This window comes from Microtus pennsylvanicus, chromosome 4, assembly GCF_037038515.1.
Source record: "Microtus pennsylvanicus isolate mMicPen1 chromosome 4, mMicPen1.hap1, whole genome shotgun sequence".
Classification (NCBI taxonomy): domain Eukaryota; kingdom Metazoa; phylum Chordata; class Mammalia; order Rodentia; family Cricetidae; genus Microtus; species Microtus pennsylvanicus.
Window position 1 is genome coordinate 4,146,487 of NC_134582.1, and position 15,620 is coordinate 4,162,106.

Sequence of the window (15,620 nt, forward strand, 5' to 3'; positions counted from 1 at the left end):
AATCAAGGTCACTAACGTATCTAGAATGAAATCATCTGGAAAATGAATAATTTCATCTTTTCATGTGTGTATACCATAGATTAGGAAAGGGAGGAAACTTTATTATGTGCAGCATGAACACATGGAGAGAATGGTAAATTCTGTATTTTCTCCTGTGCTTATTAACACATTTATTTTGTAAAAGAGAAACAGGTCACAAAGGTGTCATAGATGGAAGAACGGTGGCATGCTTGTCTAGAATGGGGGATGCTCACTGCTCACGAGCCATTGCCCCTCCCTTCATAGCATGCATGTGCATGTGTGTACACGGCAAACCACATTTCTCCACTGTAGTCCTCATGCCTCTGTGCATGTGTGAGAACAGCTGTTCTCGGCCCGCACACGCAGAACTGCCTGCAGAGCTGGGGAGAGCACATTGGAGAGAGTTGTTTTGCCACCACATTTAAAAAATGCTAATATTTAGAAACAAATTAGTATTTTAGTTTAAAAAGGGGCACTTCAGTGTTATTTAGTTGATAACACAGCAAGTTAAAAAGATTTATATTGTAAATTGATTAAATAATTAGATGAGTGATTATAATTGAACTTTATTCTTCACAGCCCATCCACTCTATCTTTTCTATTCTGGTTAAGGGCTTCTCAATGTTTTTCCTTTAAGTTAGGAAAACTAGAAACACTCTTAAGTGAAGGGTTACAGCTATTTTCCTTTGTTTTGTTATTTTAACCTTAGAAATACAGTCACTGTTTGCAAATGGATTGCCAACTAAATTTTTTGTGAAACCCCAAATATGGAGTAAAGTAGGCCTATTATGGGAAACTTTTCACTTTAAAGTCTGAAAGACTAAAGTCAATAAAGATGGATACAAATGATTTACTTTATTCCTGGAAAAGTCTTTTATAATTTCATTAATTTCCCCAAAGTCTGCATTTGTATTGTTTTTGCCTTCCTTGTGAGTCTTATGGGATGAATTGTCTAGCTAGCCAGCACTGGCTGGCCAAATTGCTACAGTAGAATGATATATAGTACTTATAGACTATAGGTCAAGAAAGCAGCATGTGTAAAATGCTCAGAAAATAGCCGTTTGCACAGTTAGCCAGCCCACATCTGCTAAATACGCCTTTGATTCCGCAGAAGTTTCCAGGCCAGAGCTATCACTGGAAGATGGGGGTAGGAATTGTTATAGGTGATTTTTACCAATCCTTGGACTTTTTTTTATGCCATAAAATTCAGGAAACACAAACAGCATTGAGTATCTCCTGGTAATGTGAGTTTGATTTCCTTTGGATCCCCAGTCTATTCAAAGAAACCATTTAATTCAAATTATTAAGTATAAGGTGATTAAAGAAGATCCTGACGGAATCAGGTAAAACCAATTCAGTGTTCTTAGGTTATTAAAAAATTCAATATATTTTATCTAAACAGAGTTATATATACTGTATATTAACTATTCCAAGCAATCTTTACTCAGCTCAGAAAGGCCAGATGTATGGGAATTGTAAAAAAATCAGGATATGCATAAAAACTGTTGAAGTGCATAAAGCAGCCCCATCTGGAAGACATCTACCAGAAATGAAGTTGTACAAAGCCATTCCATTGATAATAAAGCTAATTTTTATGGGTCTGACAAGTATGTAATTATGTTCAGTGGTGCTTTTCAGATTTTATCACAGTCAATAAACCGCAGTGGTAATTTCATTCCCATTTGACATATTTACATGGAAACATTTGATTGGAGGAATTAGTAACCCTGAAAGCCTTGATAGATATGTTTTAATGATCTGTGACCTCCACAGTCCCTCATCTGTTTATTGTTGCAACAGGCGAGAAGTCGTTTCTCTGTGACCTCTGCGGCTTTGCCGGTGGGACCCGGCACGCCCTCACCAAACACCGCCGGCAGCACACAGGTCAGTACTGAGTCTGCTCCTGGCTTCTCTCTGTAGACACGAGGCAAGGTGTTAGATACCCAAGCACCATTAGCTCATGGCTCGCTTCCTCTTTATTCTAGGCTTTTGCAAATGAAAATTTCTATAGGCATCACATACAAACACAGGGTATGTAGAGGTTAGATTCTCTCTTGTTATCCTCTTAAAAGGATATACAAATGGCTACCTGTATATTTATGGCTTCAGTTATCCTTGTGAGCTTCATCTTAAGTGGGTAAAAACAACCAAGTTATCCAAGGCCAGATAATTGAGGCTATTTGATATCTGTCTGCAAAACTGTATCTTAGCCTTCTGCTTGTGTCCTGGAGAGCTCATGTCGGGCCCTCTCCTACTGCCCTGCCCATTGCCCACTTGCTCATTCCCCTCTGTCTGTCTGCCTGCCCCTGTATTTATCAGTCAGCCTGTAGGTCAGTGTGATGGGGACTTCGTGCTGTCGCGGTTATTCTCTCGGTTAAGACACAACAGGAGAGATAAACGTGGACATGGAGGATAGCCTGGCCATGATACTCCTTCCCCATGATTCCGGAAGGGAAAGTGGTCTCGCAGATAGTCATTCTGATAAGTCTAAATAATATGTGTATAGGGCAGTACTGAGGACAGTTTTCCTTTGTAGTATCAGCAGAACCACACTTTTCTGCCACCAAGACTTTACTAATGAAGTTCATCTGGTAGCCAAGCTGTAACTGAATTTGATGTTTTCCCTGGTGGACCATGAGGACATTTGCGTTTGACAGTCCTGTGGTGGGAAAATCCTAGGCTCACCTCTTCCTGAGGAGAGAGCCCTCTGAGGGTGTGGCCCCTGGATGAACTCCATCTGTGCTCCAGCTGATGGCCTCATGCCGTGCACACCTCAGCACCTCTAACTGGACTTAGGAGGTTATTTTAAAAAACAAAAGACATAAAGTTGGAGGAAGACATGTTGGGGTGCTGTGTGGGAATCAGGGTGAAGCCAAGAGTATATACAACCCTACCTCTCATTATGTGAATGAAATTCTTGGCAACAAAGAAGAGAATTTAAGTACATTACTTATGAACATTTGGATTCTTGAAATGCCATGCTATACAGATAGAGGCAGCTTCATTCCTCAATATAATATTTCCAGGATCAATGGAAATGAATCCTACTCTTTGCTCTTTGCTTTTAAATCTTGAGTTTATCAGGATGAAATTTCTATAGGGATAAAAGCCATTAAGATGAGGGTAAAATTTCGATTTTTAGCAGGTTGAAAACATATGTCCATTCATTGTAAAATTCCTATGTAAGGATTCTTTGTAAGGTAGACTGTGTGGATGCCACCTGGTTTCATATGGCAAATGGAGAGAGAGTTGAATATTTGTGCAGAAACCATGCAGCTATAAGATTTTTTGTTCATGTTTTCAGCTTATTGATAACTGAAAGTTTTGATTTACATGGCATTTTTGCCTTCCTGTTCCATCCTGTGTGGCTCCAGGGGAGAACAGGCCCCCTTGTGCCACCCCTCCAGTGGTAGTCTTGCCCTTTGCCCTGCAGTGGAGGCAGTAGTGCTGCGATCACAGACGTCCAGGTGATGGATCGATCAGGAAGCCTGCATCGAGCTGGCACAACTTTATATTTTATGTCAGGTCCAGAGGCTCCTTATTACTTTGCTATTAACTTTATACCATATAGGACAATGTCTCAGAGACAGAGGTATCTGTCTTTCTGGCAGTTATCTGCCTCTGTGGCACAAATCAAACATGATTCTTTAATACCAAAGTCAGTTCTTAAAAGACTTGGTCCCCACAAACCGCTCAGTCCAACTCAGTCTAGGCACTTAGCTTTTATGTCGGACTTAAAATGTTTAAGCAACACACACTTTTTTCCCCAGGGCTAGACCTGATGGTACATTTGAAATCTGTATTTCTTTGATGTGCCTGTCTTTGACATGGTTTACCTTTTTACCACAGTGTCCAGGCAAATTACAAGCGGTTCAGAAAGGGATAGGTACCCAAAGTGTTCCACATGGCGTAAATAATTCCTGACTGAAATGCAGGCTGTCTAGGGAGCTGACACAAAACATCTTCCATTCCGAGATTTACTTTTTTCACCTGTCAGAGACCCTTGATTCAAGGGCACCGGCACCAATCCTCACGTGCAGTTGGAGAGACCCAGCCAGCTTAATAACCACCAGTCCACCCTAAGGAATGGAAGTGCGATTTCCAGTCTGACAGATGGCTGACACACAACAAGCTGTCCCGTGTCCCTCTTCCTCCTTCGCTATCAGGAAGGCCTACGAGGCGAAGTGTTTCTTACTGGGTGCTTTGAGTGAGATCAGTGCTTGTAAAGGAAAGCACTTTATGAAATGAAACAACAGCCCAGTAGGGAAAGTTGTGTTGCACAGGGGAAGACTGATGAGTACAGTTACAAGAGCAGCAGAAATCCTCCTTGTTCTGCCTCTTTAGTTTTCAGTTCTGTTGTATAGACTGGTCTGTTGGTGCCTTTTGACTGCACCACCCAAGCTGGGACTTCAGTGTTGTCTGAGGTTTAGACTGGTGTGTGTCTTAAGTCACGTTGACTTATTATACATTGAATTATATCATTAAATAATTACTATATTAACTCAGGTTACCATATTTGAATAAAGTGTAGCTTATATAAGTTAGCATGTACCCTGTCATTATCAGATGTGTCTGGCCTGTCTCTTTTCCTTAGCATTTTTTTTTTATTTTTTTTTTTTGAGATAGAGTTTCTCTGTGTAGCCCTGGATGTCCTGATATTCACTCTGTAGGCCAGGCTGGCCTCAAACTTAGAGATCCGCTTGCCTCTGCTGTGATTAAAGGTGTGCACCACCAGCACCTGGCTTCTTCTTAGTATTTCTATGCATAATATTATTTGCATATTATTTGCCTGCGAGCTTGTATATAATTCAAAACAACTTACTATTACCCAGTTTAATCTGTGTCGAGGCAAATATGAAATAGAAATCTCTAATTTACCAATAGAATGCTAGCTTAATGTAAACTCTAATTAAATTATTAGACTAAGAAATTTTAAAGGCATTTTATAAATGTGTAGATTTTAACTTTTAAGTATCACCAGAAATTTCATGAAGGCGTAAATGAAAGAACCTACATTAATTAGATTTGTAAAGCTTATGTTGAACTTCCAAACCAAGAAAATTAACTTCAGATTCTTTAGATCTTTAATTTGTACACAAACCTAGTAGGGTCTGTGGAACCACCTTTTCCTCCTTCCATGTGCCTGCCATATAAATGGTGGGTAATGTGACGATGTCTCCCAAGGCCACTGCAAAGGAGAAGAGATGTCTAAGTGAAAGCAGTCTACAAGTTCATAAGCTGCCTAGGTGAGGAAGAGCTGGCATACGGCTGTGAATATCCACAATGATCAAGGACAGCTTTTTCCATAATTTATGTTCATTATGTGGGAAGCAAAAGCTTTCTATGCCTCTGCCTTGGGTCCTGTTATTATTTGGCATATATGTGCACAAACAAGAAAATTGAGTCCATTCTGTGTAGGCTGCATGTCAGTTAAGTTTTAAACATGGCATCCTACTCCGGAGTCTCAGGAAGATGTACAAAATCACCCCATTGGAAGACTAGAACCACTTATTTCTGTAACTAAGTGAGACCCAAATGAGTGAAGTGCCATGGACATCATCGGAAGGCCTATCGTTGCTAAGACGCAGGCTCTGCCTTGTTAAGCCCTGCAGATTCATTTGGTAAATCAGTAACACTAACTCGGAATTCTTGTAAAAATGCAGAAGTCTGAACTAGTCAAACATGGTTGAGAAGGAACAGAGCTCCTAGCCTCCCGTAGTCAGAGCTCTCAAGTAGACATATTTGTCAGTGGAACAAACTATACACCTACATCTGTGCTATCAGCTGATTGTTATCAGGAAATCAAGATAGTTTATACCATTCAGCATGTAATGTTGGATTAATTGGTTATATTTAGTAAAATGAGCTTTAAGACATACTTCATACTATATACAAAATTAATTCAGAGCCACACAATCTAAATTGTATATAAAGTCTACTGAGAAAATGAATTTGGATCATCAAAAATCATTTTATTATTGTGTAATAGCATACTTTACAAAAGACCAAATCAATGAAAATTACAAATGATTCAGGTGACAACTTTATATTAAAAATCACCCTGAGAAGGATAATGAACCACAGACCAGATGAAAACATAGTAAGGTCACAAATGTCACAAAGGATTTCTAGCTAGAGTATAACAACTCTCAGAACACCACTGAGGAGACAGCCAACAAATACGTGACAGAGCCAGATGGGTTAGTAGATAACGCACCAGAGTGTGAAGCACACGGGCAGCTGTAGATAACGCACCAGAGAGTGTGAAGCACACGGGCAGCTGTAGATAACGCACCAGAGAGTGTGAAGCACACGGGCAGCTGTAGATAACGCACCAGAGAGTGTGAAGCACACGGGAAGTTGTAGATAACTCACCAGAGAGTGTGAACACACGGGCAGCTGTAGATAACTCACCAGAGAGTGTGAACACACGGGAAGTTGTAGATAACTCACCAGAGAGTGTGAAGCACACGGGCAGCTGTAGATAACTCACCAGAGAGTGTGAACACACGGGAAGTTGTAGATAACTCACCAGAGAGTGTGAAGCACACGGGAAGTTGTAGATAACTCACCAGAGAGTGTGAAGCACACGGGCAGCTGTAGATAACTCACCAGAGAGTGTGAAGCATACAGGCAGTTGTCACTGTCCGTTGGAAAACAGGGCTAAAGCTCTGATCACACCAGCTTATGGAAACTCTGGGATGCAGCTAAGAAAATGGGAAGTGGTAGGCGATTTCAGAAGAACGTTGGTATTCACCCCAGGATAAACACATTCGCCATACCACTTCTGGAAATTCACTCAGGACAAAAGGAAAGATATGTCCATTTAGTGGCTTACCTATGGTTGCTAGTTCTTTCCAAATTCACTTGTTGTTATAGCAAAACAATACAAACCAAGGAGGCAGCTCAGATGTTCTTCAGGTACATCAGTCTTCTCAACCTTCCTAATGCTGCAGCCCTTTAATACAGGTCCTCACGTTGTGGTGACCCCAACCATAAAATTATTTAATTGCTACTTCATAACTGTAATTTTTCTACTGTTATGAATTGTAGCATAAATCTTTGATATGCAGGACATCTGATATGTGACCCTCTACGGTTTGCAACCCACAGGTTGAGAACTACCAAGTTAGACATGCAAGCACACCATGATATATTCAGTATATTCCCCAAGGGAAAAATAATTTATATTCTAGCAGAATAGCCCAATCAAAAAATAAATAGCTGTATGTAGTAAAATATATGCCACACAAAATGGACTATAAGCTTTATGCTTTCTTTATATAAATTTCTAGAAGATATGATTACCATATAATAGGAGAAAACAGGTAAGGATTGGACTTCCAACTATTTATGACAGGCCAAGGAATCATTTAAGGGTAAGTGATGTTCATTATCATGATTTTGGTGGTGGTTTCATCAATAAAAGACAGAGTAGGTTTATGTACTATAACATTGAAATACTGTTTGTTACCTAGACAGAGATATCAAATTAGATAATCAGCATGTGTTTGTTGCTTTTTTTTCCTTTTCATGTAAATTGCACATTGGCTCTGATGTTCAATCAAAAGTGCTGTTTTTAGTGTACAAATTCAGTTCTGAAAAATAAGCATAGTATTTACCTTTATGCTTATGTATCATGTATCTATTTCCAGAAGCAGCATATTCGTCAATTATATTTGAACAGATAGAATTACTTTCTAATATGCATACAATATGAATATTGTATATCATTCCTTGCATTAAATAAAGACCTGTCCCTGTGATGAGCATAAGTTATTGTTATGAGTGGTTTTGTGTGTCCGTGTGTCTGTGTTTGTATGTGTTATGTCAGTCATTGAAATCCTGTTACCTACGGTGACTTTAGTTGTTTGACCAAAGGTTTAGAGATGGAGATCAGAGAATAACTTTAGGCCTTGGGTGACAATTTCACTAGGATGTTAAAGATGGGATTTATCTTAAAGAGAAATTTCTCTTATACATTGTTTTATTCTCCTTTGTAGATGGTCTTTGATTTTTTTTTAAACCGGGATAAGTCAAACACGGTGATTTCTAAATAAGATCTACAGCATAGCAGCTGTCCGTCCTCCTCCAGTGTGTAAGCCACTGGACTGCATCCCCTGCGGACCCAGCAGGCGGGGAGCACCACTGCTGTGCTGCTGTGGTCCCTGGGCCGGGCTGCGGCTCCTGTGTCAGCTGTGGCCACTCTGCTCTGGGTCCTTATTCCCTTTTGCTCTGCTGCCGCGGCCCTCACAGCCGTCCTGTACTTTGGCGGTGTTATCTGTCTTCTTGGTCTTTCTCAAGTGGGCAAAACCAGGATCTCAGTCCATCAGCCTTCACCCAGCCACGCCTCTCTGCTTCAAGAGAGATAACTCCTGCCCAGCAGGATGTGTGGGTATAAATTAAAATCTGTACAGCAGTGTGTGAGGCCATGTGAGAAGACTGAGATACTGGAGAACAGGTTGTATTAAGTTTCAAATTGAATTTATGTTAATTGAAATTAATTAGCCTTGGGTCAGTTGTTCAGCAGCCAGTGTAGCAAGTGAAATGGGAAACTGTCTGAGTGAGTGTGGAAGAGCGGGTAGAGAGGGCACCCGTTGTCCCGGGCCAGCCCGAGGCTCCGCTTTTGTCCATCCTGGCCCTATCTTTACAGGGTTTATTCACACATCTTAGCATGGGATTAACATTGCATTGTTTGTTTGTTTGTTTGTTTGTTTTATTGAGGCTTCAAACCTTTTATCCCATAATTATAATTCTTCTTACTTCTAACACTAATTAGAGTAATGACCTCATTTCATTTTTCTTCATAAATATTGCTAGGAATTTATTATTTTCCATCTTAAATTCAACTGTATGATTGGCCATGTTTTAACCTCACTGAGATTTTTGCAATGACTAACGTAGCATGGTTTATAAAATTATTCCAGAGTCCTGGCCTATACTTACAACCTAGAGTCCTGTTTGTACACTGTGCTATATACTTTCCTAATGGCCAATTGCATGTCAGTAATGTCCTTTAGCTTTCACAGACCCTGAATTCCTGTACTCCATCGAGTATTATCTGTAGTATTTTATAGATAGAAACTTTTTGTATGTTAATACTAAGCTTGGTCTCTTCATGACCAATTATAATTCATGTATATGCATTTCTTGTTACAGGAGAAAAGCCTTTCAAATGTGACGAATGTAACTTTGCCTCTACAACCCAATCACACTTGACTCGTCATAAGCGTGTACACACTGGAGAGAAGCCCTACAGGTGCCCGTGGTGTGACTACAGGTAATGAGGTCAGAGGTGCCACCATAGTCAGCTGGGGCCTGGCAGAACTCTGTCCTGATCTGCTTTAGTGGACTTGATGGGCGATACCTGTTAGGCAAGGTCTGTAATTCCTGATCTCAGTGAAGTTTTCAAAAACAGACATTTTTCAAAACAGTCTTAGCTTCCTTGTGGGTGAGAAGGCGGGGATGGATTTCCTTAGTGAGCCCAGTTTCTTCCAGTGGAGCACCTCCTTCTTTAGCCTCCAGACTCTCCTTACAGTTGGCCAGCTACACTGATGCCTTAGAGCACAGCCCTTATCTACGTGGGGAGTTACGTGTCGTGTGTCATATATAAACTTCTGCTTTTGTGCTCTTAGTGCTTAGGATTTTACAATCCTTTCTTTGCCCGTTTTTTGGGTGTTTATTTCATTGCTTGCATTAGGGTGTGTCACCAGCAATTCACTGTTCCACACGCTGTATGGTAAGACCTTGACTTTGAGCAAAAGCTTTGTGTGGCAGTGGCGATGATGTTAGAATTGCTGTCTGCCTTTTACAGTGTGACTCCACCACTAGCAATGGAGTCTTGAGAAACAGTTCTAACACTGACTGCGGACCCGGATCTCAGCTGTGCAGGAAGAGGTGTTTCGGTGTCGGTTTCCATGGTGTATATTCCAAGAGGAGGTGTTTCAGTGTCGGTTTGCATGGTGTATATTCCAAGAGGAGGTGGCAGTTGCTTTTCGGTGCAGTCCACTCCCTGGGGTCTGTGTCAGCTGAGAGATAGGTGCTAGCAAGGTGCATGGAGAGAGAGACTCGGTGACAGTGGAGTGGGAAATGGAGCTTGTTGAGCCAGGTCAAGCTGCCAAGAACAGGAACATAAGCTTGACCTCTTCTGCTGTCTGTGATAGCAGACTGTAGGCATCTCAGTGGTACCAGTGTTATTGGGGGCATCTGTGATGTGATGGACTGTAGGTATTATCTGAGTGGTACCAGTGTTAGTGGGGGCGTCTGTGATGTGATGGACTGTAGGTATCATCTCAATGGTACCAGTGTTAGTGGGGGCATCTGTGATGTGATGGACTGTAGGTATCTGAGTGGTACCAGTGTTAGTGGGGGCATCTGTGATGTGATGGACTGTAGGTATCTCAATGGTACCAGTGTTAGTGAGGGAATCTGTGATGTGATGGACTCTTGGTATCATCTCAGTGGTACCAGTGTTAGTGGGGGCGTCTGTGATGTGATGGACTGTAGGTATCCGAGTGGTACCAGTGTTAGTGGGGGTTCTGTGATGTGATGGACTGTAGGTATCATCTCAGTGGTACCAGTGTTAGCCAAGGGATTCACCCTTCGGCTGAAGCTTTCTACTCTGACTGCCACACCCCACCTACACCATGACATAGAAAATCAAGTCTCCTTCTGTTGAGTATTAGAGTATGTGTATTGAACATGTAGATTTCTTCAAAAAGCAGATTTGTATGACTGTGGAGGTAACCTGTGCATTTGGCTAATATATTGCTACAATCTCTATTATCATCCACGCTATTGCATTAATTTTTATGTGAAAGGTCATTGAATAGAACAGAGATATTACAGATATATTTCATTCATTAATTATTTATTCATTCAACATTTTATTGGCTCTGTCTACACATAACACCAGTGTGGTGTTTCTGGGAAGTTCAGGGAAATGGTGATCATATTAGAGATATCCCTAGAAATTCCCGTCTCCTGATGCATGTGGGGTCTGGTAAGAACATAGTTAAGCCTTTTTACCTTACCTGTAAAGGAAAAACACAGAAAATGATAAAATCTTCCTATTATACCTTTCTTTTGAACTAAAAGCCTAGTTTATACTCTCTACGTAAGGCTTTTGTTCTTACTTTTGAGGAAGAATTTGTTTCTTTTGGTGTAAATTTTCATTCTCACTTTCACATGCTTTGTAGCTCCTTTCTGTGTGGCCGTCCTTCCCTGGAGCTATGGTTTCACATTGTTTTAAGTGGTAGAGGAGTTTCAAATAAGACAATGTACAAACCTTCGTATAAATTCATAGAAGTGGTACTTTTCGTAGCAAAAAAGTTCAGGTCTGTAATGTTTATTCACTATAGCTTAATAGAAAGCATGGCTCGACAAAGACTCCATGTGGGGAGCTGATACGGCCATTGCTTGCTCACTACCAGCACGCAGGTTGAATCTGCTGTGGCCTCCTCACAGCAGAGGGCTCAGCACACACTTTGTGCTGCAGTCAGAACTCCTCAGCTCTTAGGGCAGCTGTGTCTTCATTCATGGGATACTAATTACTAATGAACTGTCCATAGGGTCCTTGTGGGCAGTAGTTACACACAGTGAGGTTGTCCATAGGGTCCTTGTGGACAGCAGTTATACACAGTAAGGTTGTCCATAGGGTCTTGTGGGCAGTAGTTACACACAGTGAGGTTGTCCATAGGGTCCTGTGGACAGCAGTTACACACAGTGAGGTTGTCCATAGGGTCCTGTGGACAGCAGTTACACACAGTGAGGTTGTCCATAGGGTCCTGTGGACAGCAGTGTCACACAGTGAGGTTGTCCATGGGGTCCTGTGGGCAGCAGTTACACACAGTGAGGTTGTCCATGGGGTCCTGTGGACAGTAGTTACACACAGTGAGGTTGTCCATAGGGTCCTGTGGACAGCAGTTACACACAGTGAGGTTGTCCATAGGGTCCTGTGGACAGCAGTGTCACACAGTGAGGTTGTCCATAGGGTCCTGTGGGCAGCAGTTACACACAGTGAGGTTGTCCATAGGGTCCTTGTGGACTGTAGTTACACACAGTGAGGTTGTCCATGGGGTCCTGTGGACAGTAGTTACACACAGTGAGGTTGTCCATAGGGTCCTGTGGGCAGCAGTGTCACACAGTGAGGTTGTCCATAGGGTCCTTGTGGGCAGTAGTTACACACAGTGAGGTTGTCCATAGGGTCCTGTGGACGGCAGTGTCACACAGTGAGGTTGTCCATAGGGTCCTGTGGGCAGCAGTGTCACACAGTGAGGTTGTCCATAGGGTCCTGTGGGCAGCAGTGTCACACAGTGAGGTTGTCCATAGGGTCCTTGTGGACAGTAGTTACACACAGTGAGGTTGTCCATAGGGTCCTGTGGGCAGCAGTTACACACAGTGAGGTTGTCCATAGGGTCCTTGTGGACAGCAGTTACACACAGTGAGGTTGTCCATAGGGTCCTGTGGGCAGCAGTTCCACACACCGTGTAACCTCTGGTTGTGCCTGAACTACTCAGTGTATGTTCCTTGAAAGGCTTGAAGTTGAACATCGGAGAAATACAAATAAAAGGTATTTCAAGCTGCTATGTGGACAAGATTTGGGAAGAAGAATCTGAAATACAGTGGAGCAAATGGAAGGTGTGCTATGGGGTGGAGGGGCTGTCTAGAGGGCACAGGTGTCCTAGCTCCCCTGGCTGGCACTTGTTCTCACGCTCAGGCCCTGTGCATACATATGCTCAGACATACACATACACACATGCACACACATATACTCAGATGCACATATATACACACTTATGTATTCAGACACATGCACACTATATATTCAGACACACATACGCTAGTAAACAAATACATCTTTTTTGAAAAGATTATACTATTTACAATAGAACCCAGGGTCCCAAATATCTAGACCTTGCTTTAAAAGACAATCTAAAACAAATGCTTTAAGTGACATAAATCATTTTTCTTACATTATTTAACACAAAGCCAAGGGCTTTGGGCATGTTAGGTAAACTTTCCATCACACAATTTTATTCTCAGCTATAAAACATTTTTTTAAAAAAAATAATGTACAAATAAGTCATGATATATAATGCCATTTTCATGAATGGGAAGCCAGTTTATTAATAATCTTCAGGATAAATTATATATTAAATGTTCTTAATTGTTTTCGACTATTGAATTTGGTAGGGTGACCATAAAATTTTTATATGAAATTTATTTTACCTTTATTATAAAAAATTGCAAGTAAAAAAAAATCATATACCAAAATTTACCAGACCCTAAGATACCACTCACTCATTGAACTTCTATACAGTTAGAGTGGCCCTAACTGGAGTGGTGTAGCCTCACACTGGATTTTATTCTTTTACTACCAAATATATTTTTATACACCACACACACACACCACAACAGAGTTAAAACTAGAAAAACACGAATTATTTTTTTTTCTTAAGTATATATGAAGGGGGCCCAGAAGGACCAATACAATCAAGACTAAGGCTTCTTCAGCTTTTTCCACACGTAACACCTTTGCCCAAGGAAATAGTACTGAGTTCGGAATGTATGTGTATATAAAATTGGTATACAGATCAGTTTTTACTGGTAATAAATATTAAAAGACATTTAAAATAAATTTTTGTTCTACTCATATTTCTATATTAATATCAACCGAAAGATGTGCCTTTTTATTTTTACATATGTAAACATGTTGCTTGGATGGCATTACTGCATGGGAGTCCCCAGTGTTTTTCAGAATTGCTCATACTCTGATTTTAGAAACTTCAACACTCATAGCGCCACTTTGCACAAATACATAGTGCAGAGTGGAAAACAGTCTTCAGGCCCATGTTAGAAAGTATTGGAAATTTTCCCAACCCAAAAACACTTAACATTTTAATCAGTAATTCTAACAGCCGTTTGAAAAAAAAATCAAACTTTCTAACACTATGTAAGGCAAAGATACACTAAATTTAATATTTTCATATCTAGGACTTATAATAGGAAAATACTAAGTTTTTTATAATTAGTCCATTGTGTTTAAATGATATTTAAAAAATTGTATGGACAGTAAAATACTCTGTATAAACATACAACAGTCTTGAATTAAGCATGAGGCATTTGAAATATTTTGTTGCCTGAAGCAAAAAAGACAAGTGGAGTACTAAGCATGCCTTTTCTGTGCTCAGCAACATGGTCACAATGATGTCATGAGATGTCACTTGGCCAAGTATTGCCAGACATGCCTGTGCTCCACTGTGAGTTATCAGGTGTTCAGAAGCCTTTTACCATTACCAAACTTATGACCCCCACCACCACCACCACAGATTCACTGATTCCACAGTGTTAGAAGCTGGGGCCCCGCAAAGCCTGCCATGTGTGGTTACATAGGAGACCCCAGTGCTTGTTTTCCCATTCATTTCTGCATTTGAACAAGACCTCAGAGACTGATGTTTCGACTGTTAACTACAGCTTCCATGTCCTACATATTTACCATGTGTTGAAATCTTGTTGATAATCCATGTCAAGATTGAATCTTAAGAACTTCTTACAGTACTTAATTTCTAATTCCAAAATCAATTGTCTTATAATTGCTGAGACACTTTGCAGTTTCAGAATGCCTCCTTGAAGATTACTCTCCTTAACACAGCTGTAGTGCCTGTATTATCCCAGGACACACTGGCTTATAATGATCAGTATGTATAGTCTTTTGTACTTGCATATTATTTTATATTTTCTATCATATATGTCATTTTATTTCACACCTACGCTACTTTCAGAGTCTGTGCTAAATATTCTTACTTCAAAGTCTTGTCGTATGCTCTTGACTTTTTAGAATAATGTTTTAGATTTTAGGATGAGGGCTTTTGACAATACTAGTGCAAAGTCTATCATTTGAATCTTATATATTATCATCATCACACTTTTGTAGACTCATGATATTGTATGCAAAGACATATTTCCATATACTTCTGATCTTTGGTTTGAAGGAATGTTAGACCTGTTGCTAAGGTTAAGGTCATAGATGTGTCCCTGTGCCGTGTCCTACAAGAGTACCCCTGATTCACAGCAGCTTGTGTGCCTGCTGGCACTGTCCTGTTGGCCTTGTGAGGCTCTGTGTTCAAGAGCAGACAGCATTCTCAGCAATGCCACACTGCCTGTACATTAACACCCAGGGCACTTCTGTCCACTGAGTCTCTTAGTCAAGTATTTCCTGTCCTTGGTAAAGGGTGGTTTTTGTCTTTTATATAAAACCTTTTGATTTTATTTTCTGAAAGTAAATGGTTTGAAGCTTTTTTATTCATGCAAAAAAAAAGCTTTAGCTTTTTGTGCTGTGGCTAGCTTTTACTAGTGAACTATTTTATAAATATTGGAAGAGTTAGCAGATATATTAAGCCACGAATGAACTGTAGAAATTTGAACAGATTTTTCTATTTTCTTAATGAGAAAAAAACAGAACATGATAGCTTTGCTACCCACAGACCTCCTCATGGTACATTTCCCTGTGATGGACATAATGACTACAGCGGGATGCTGACGTAGTCCCTAAAAAGATGCATAGTTTATCTTTTCCTTTACAATATCTTATTGCTAAG

At 40.6% G+C, this 15,620-nt stretch overlaps 1 protein-coding gene across 1 annotated transcript in view; it reads left to right on the forward strand.

Annotated features, from left to right (window-relative positions):
• Znf407 (zinc finger protein 407) overlaps window positions 1-15,620 on the forward strand; it is a 370,732-nt gene that overhangs the window by 224,802 nt on the left and 130,310 nt on the right. Inside the window, exons 6-7 of the mRNA XM_075968133.1 lie at window positions 1,822-1,905; window positions 9,181-9,301. Coding sequence (XP_075824248.1) covers window positions 1,822-1,905; window positions 9,181-9,301 — 205 coding nt within the window. The remainder of the gene's footprint in view (window positions 1-1,821; window positions 1,906-9,180; window positions 9,302-15,620) is intronic.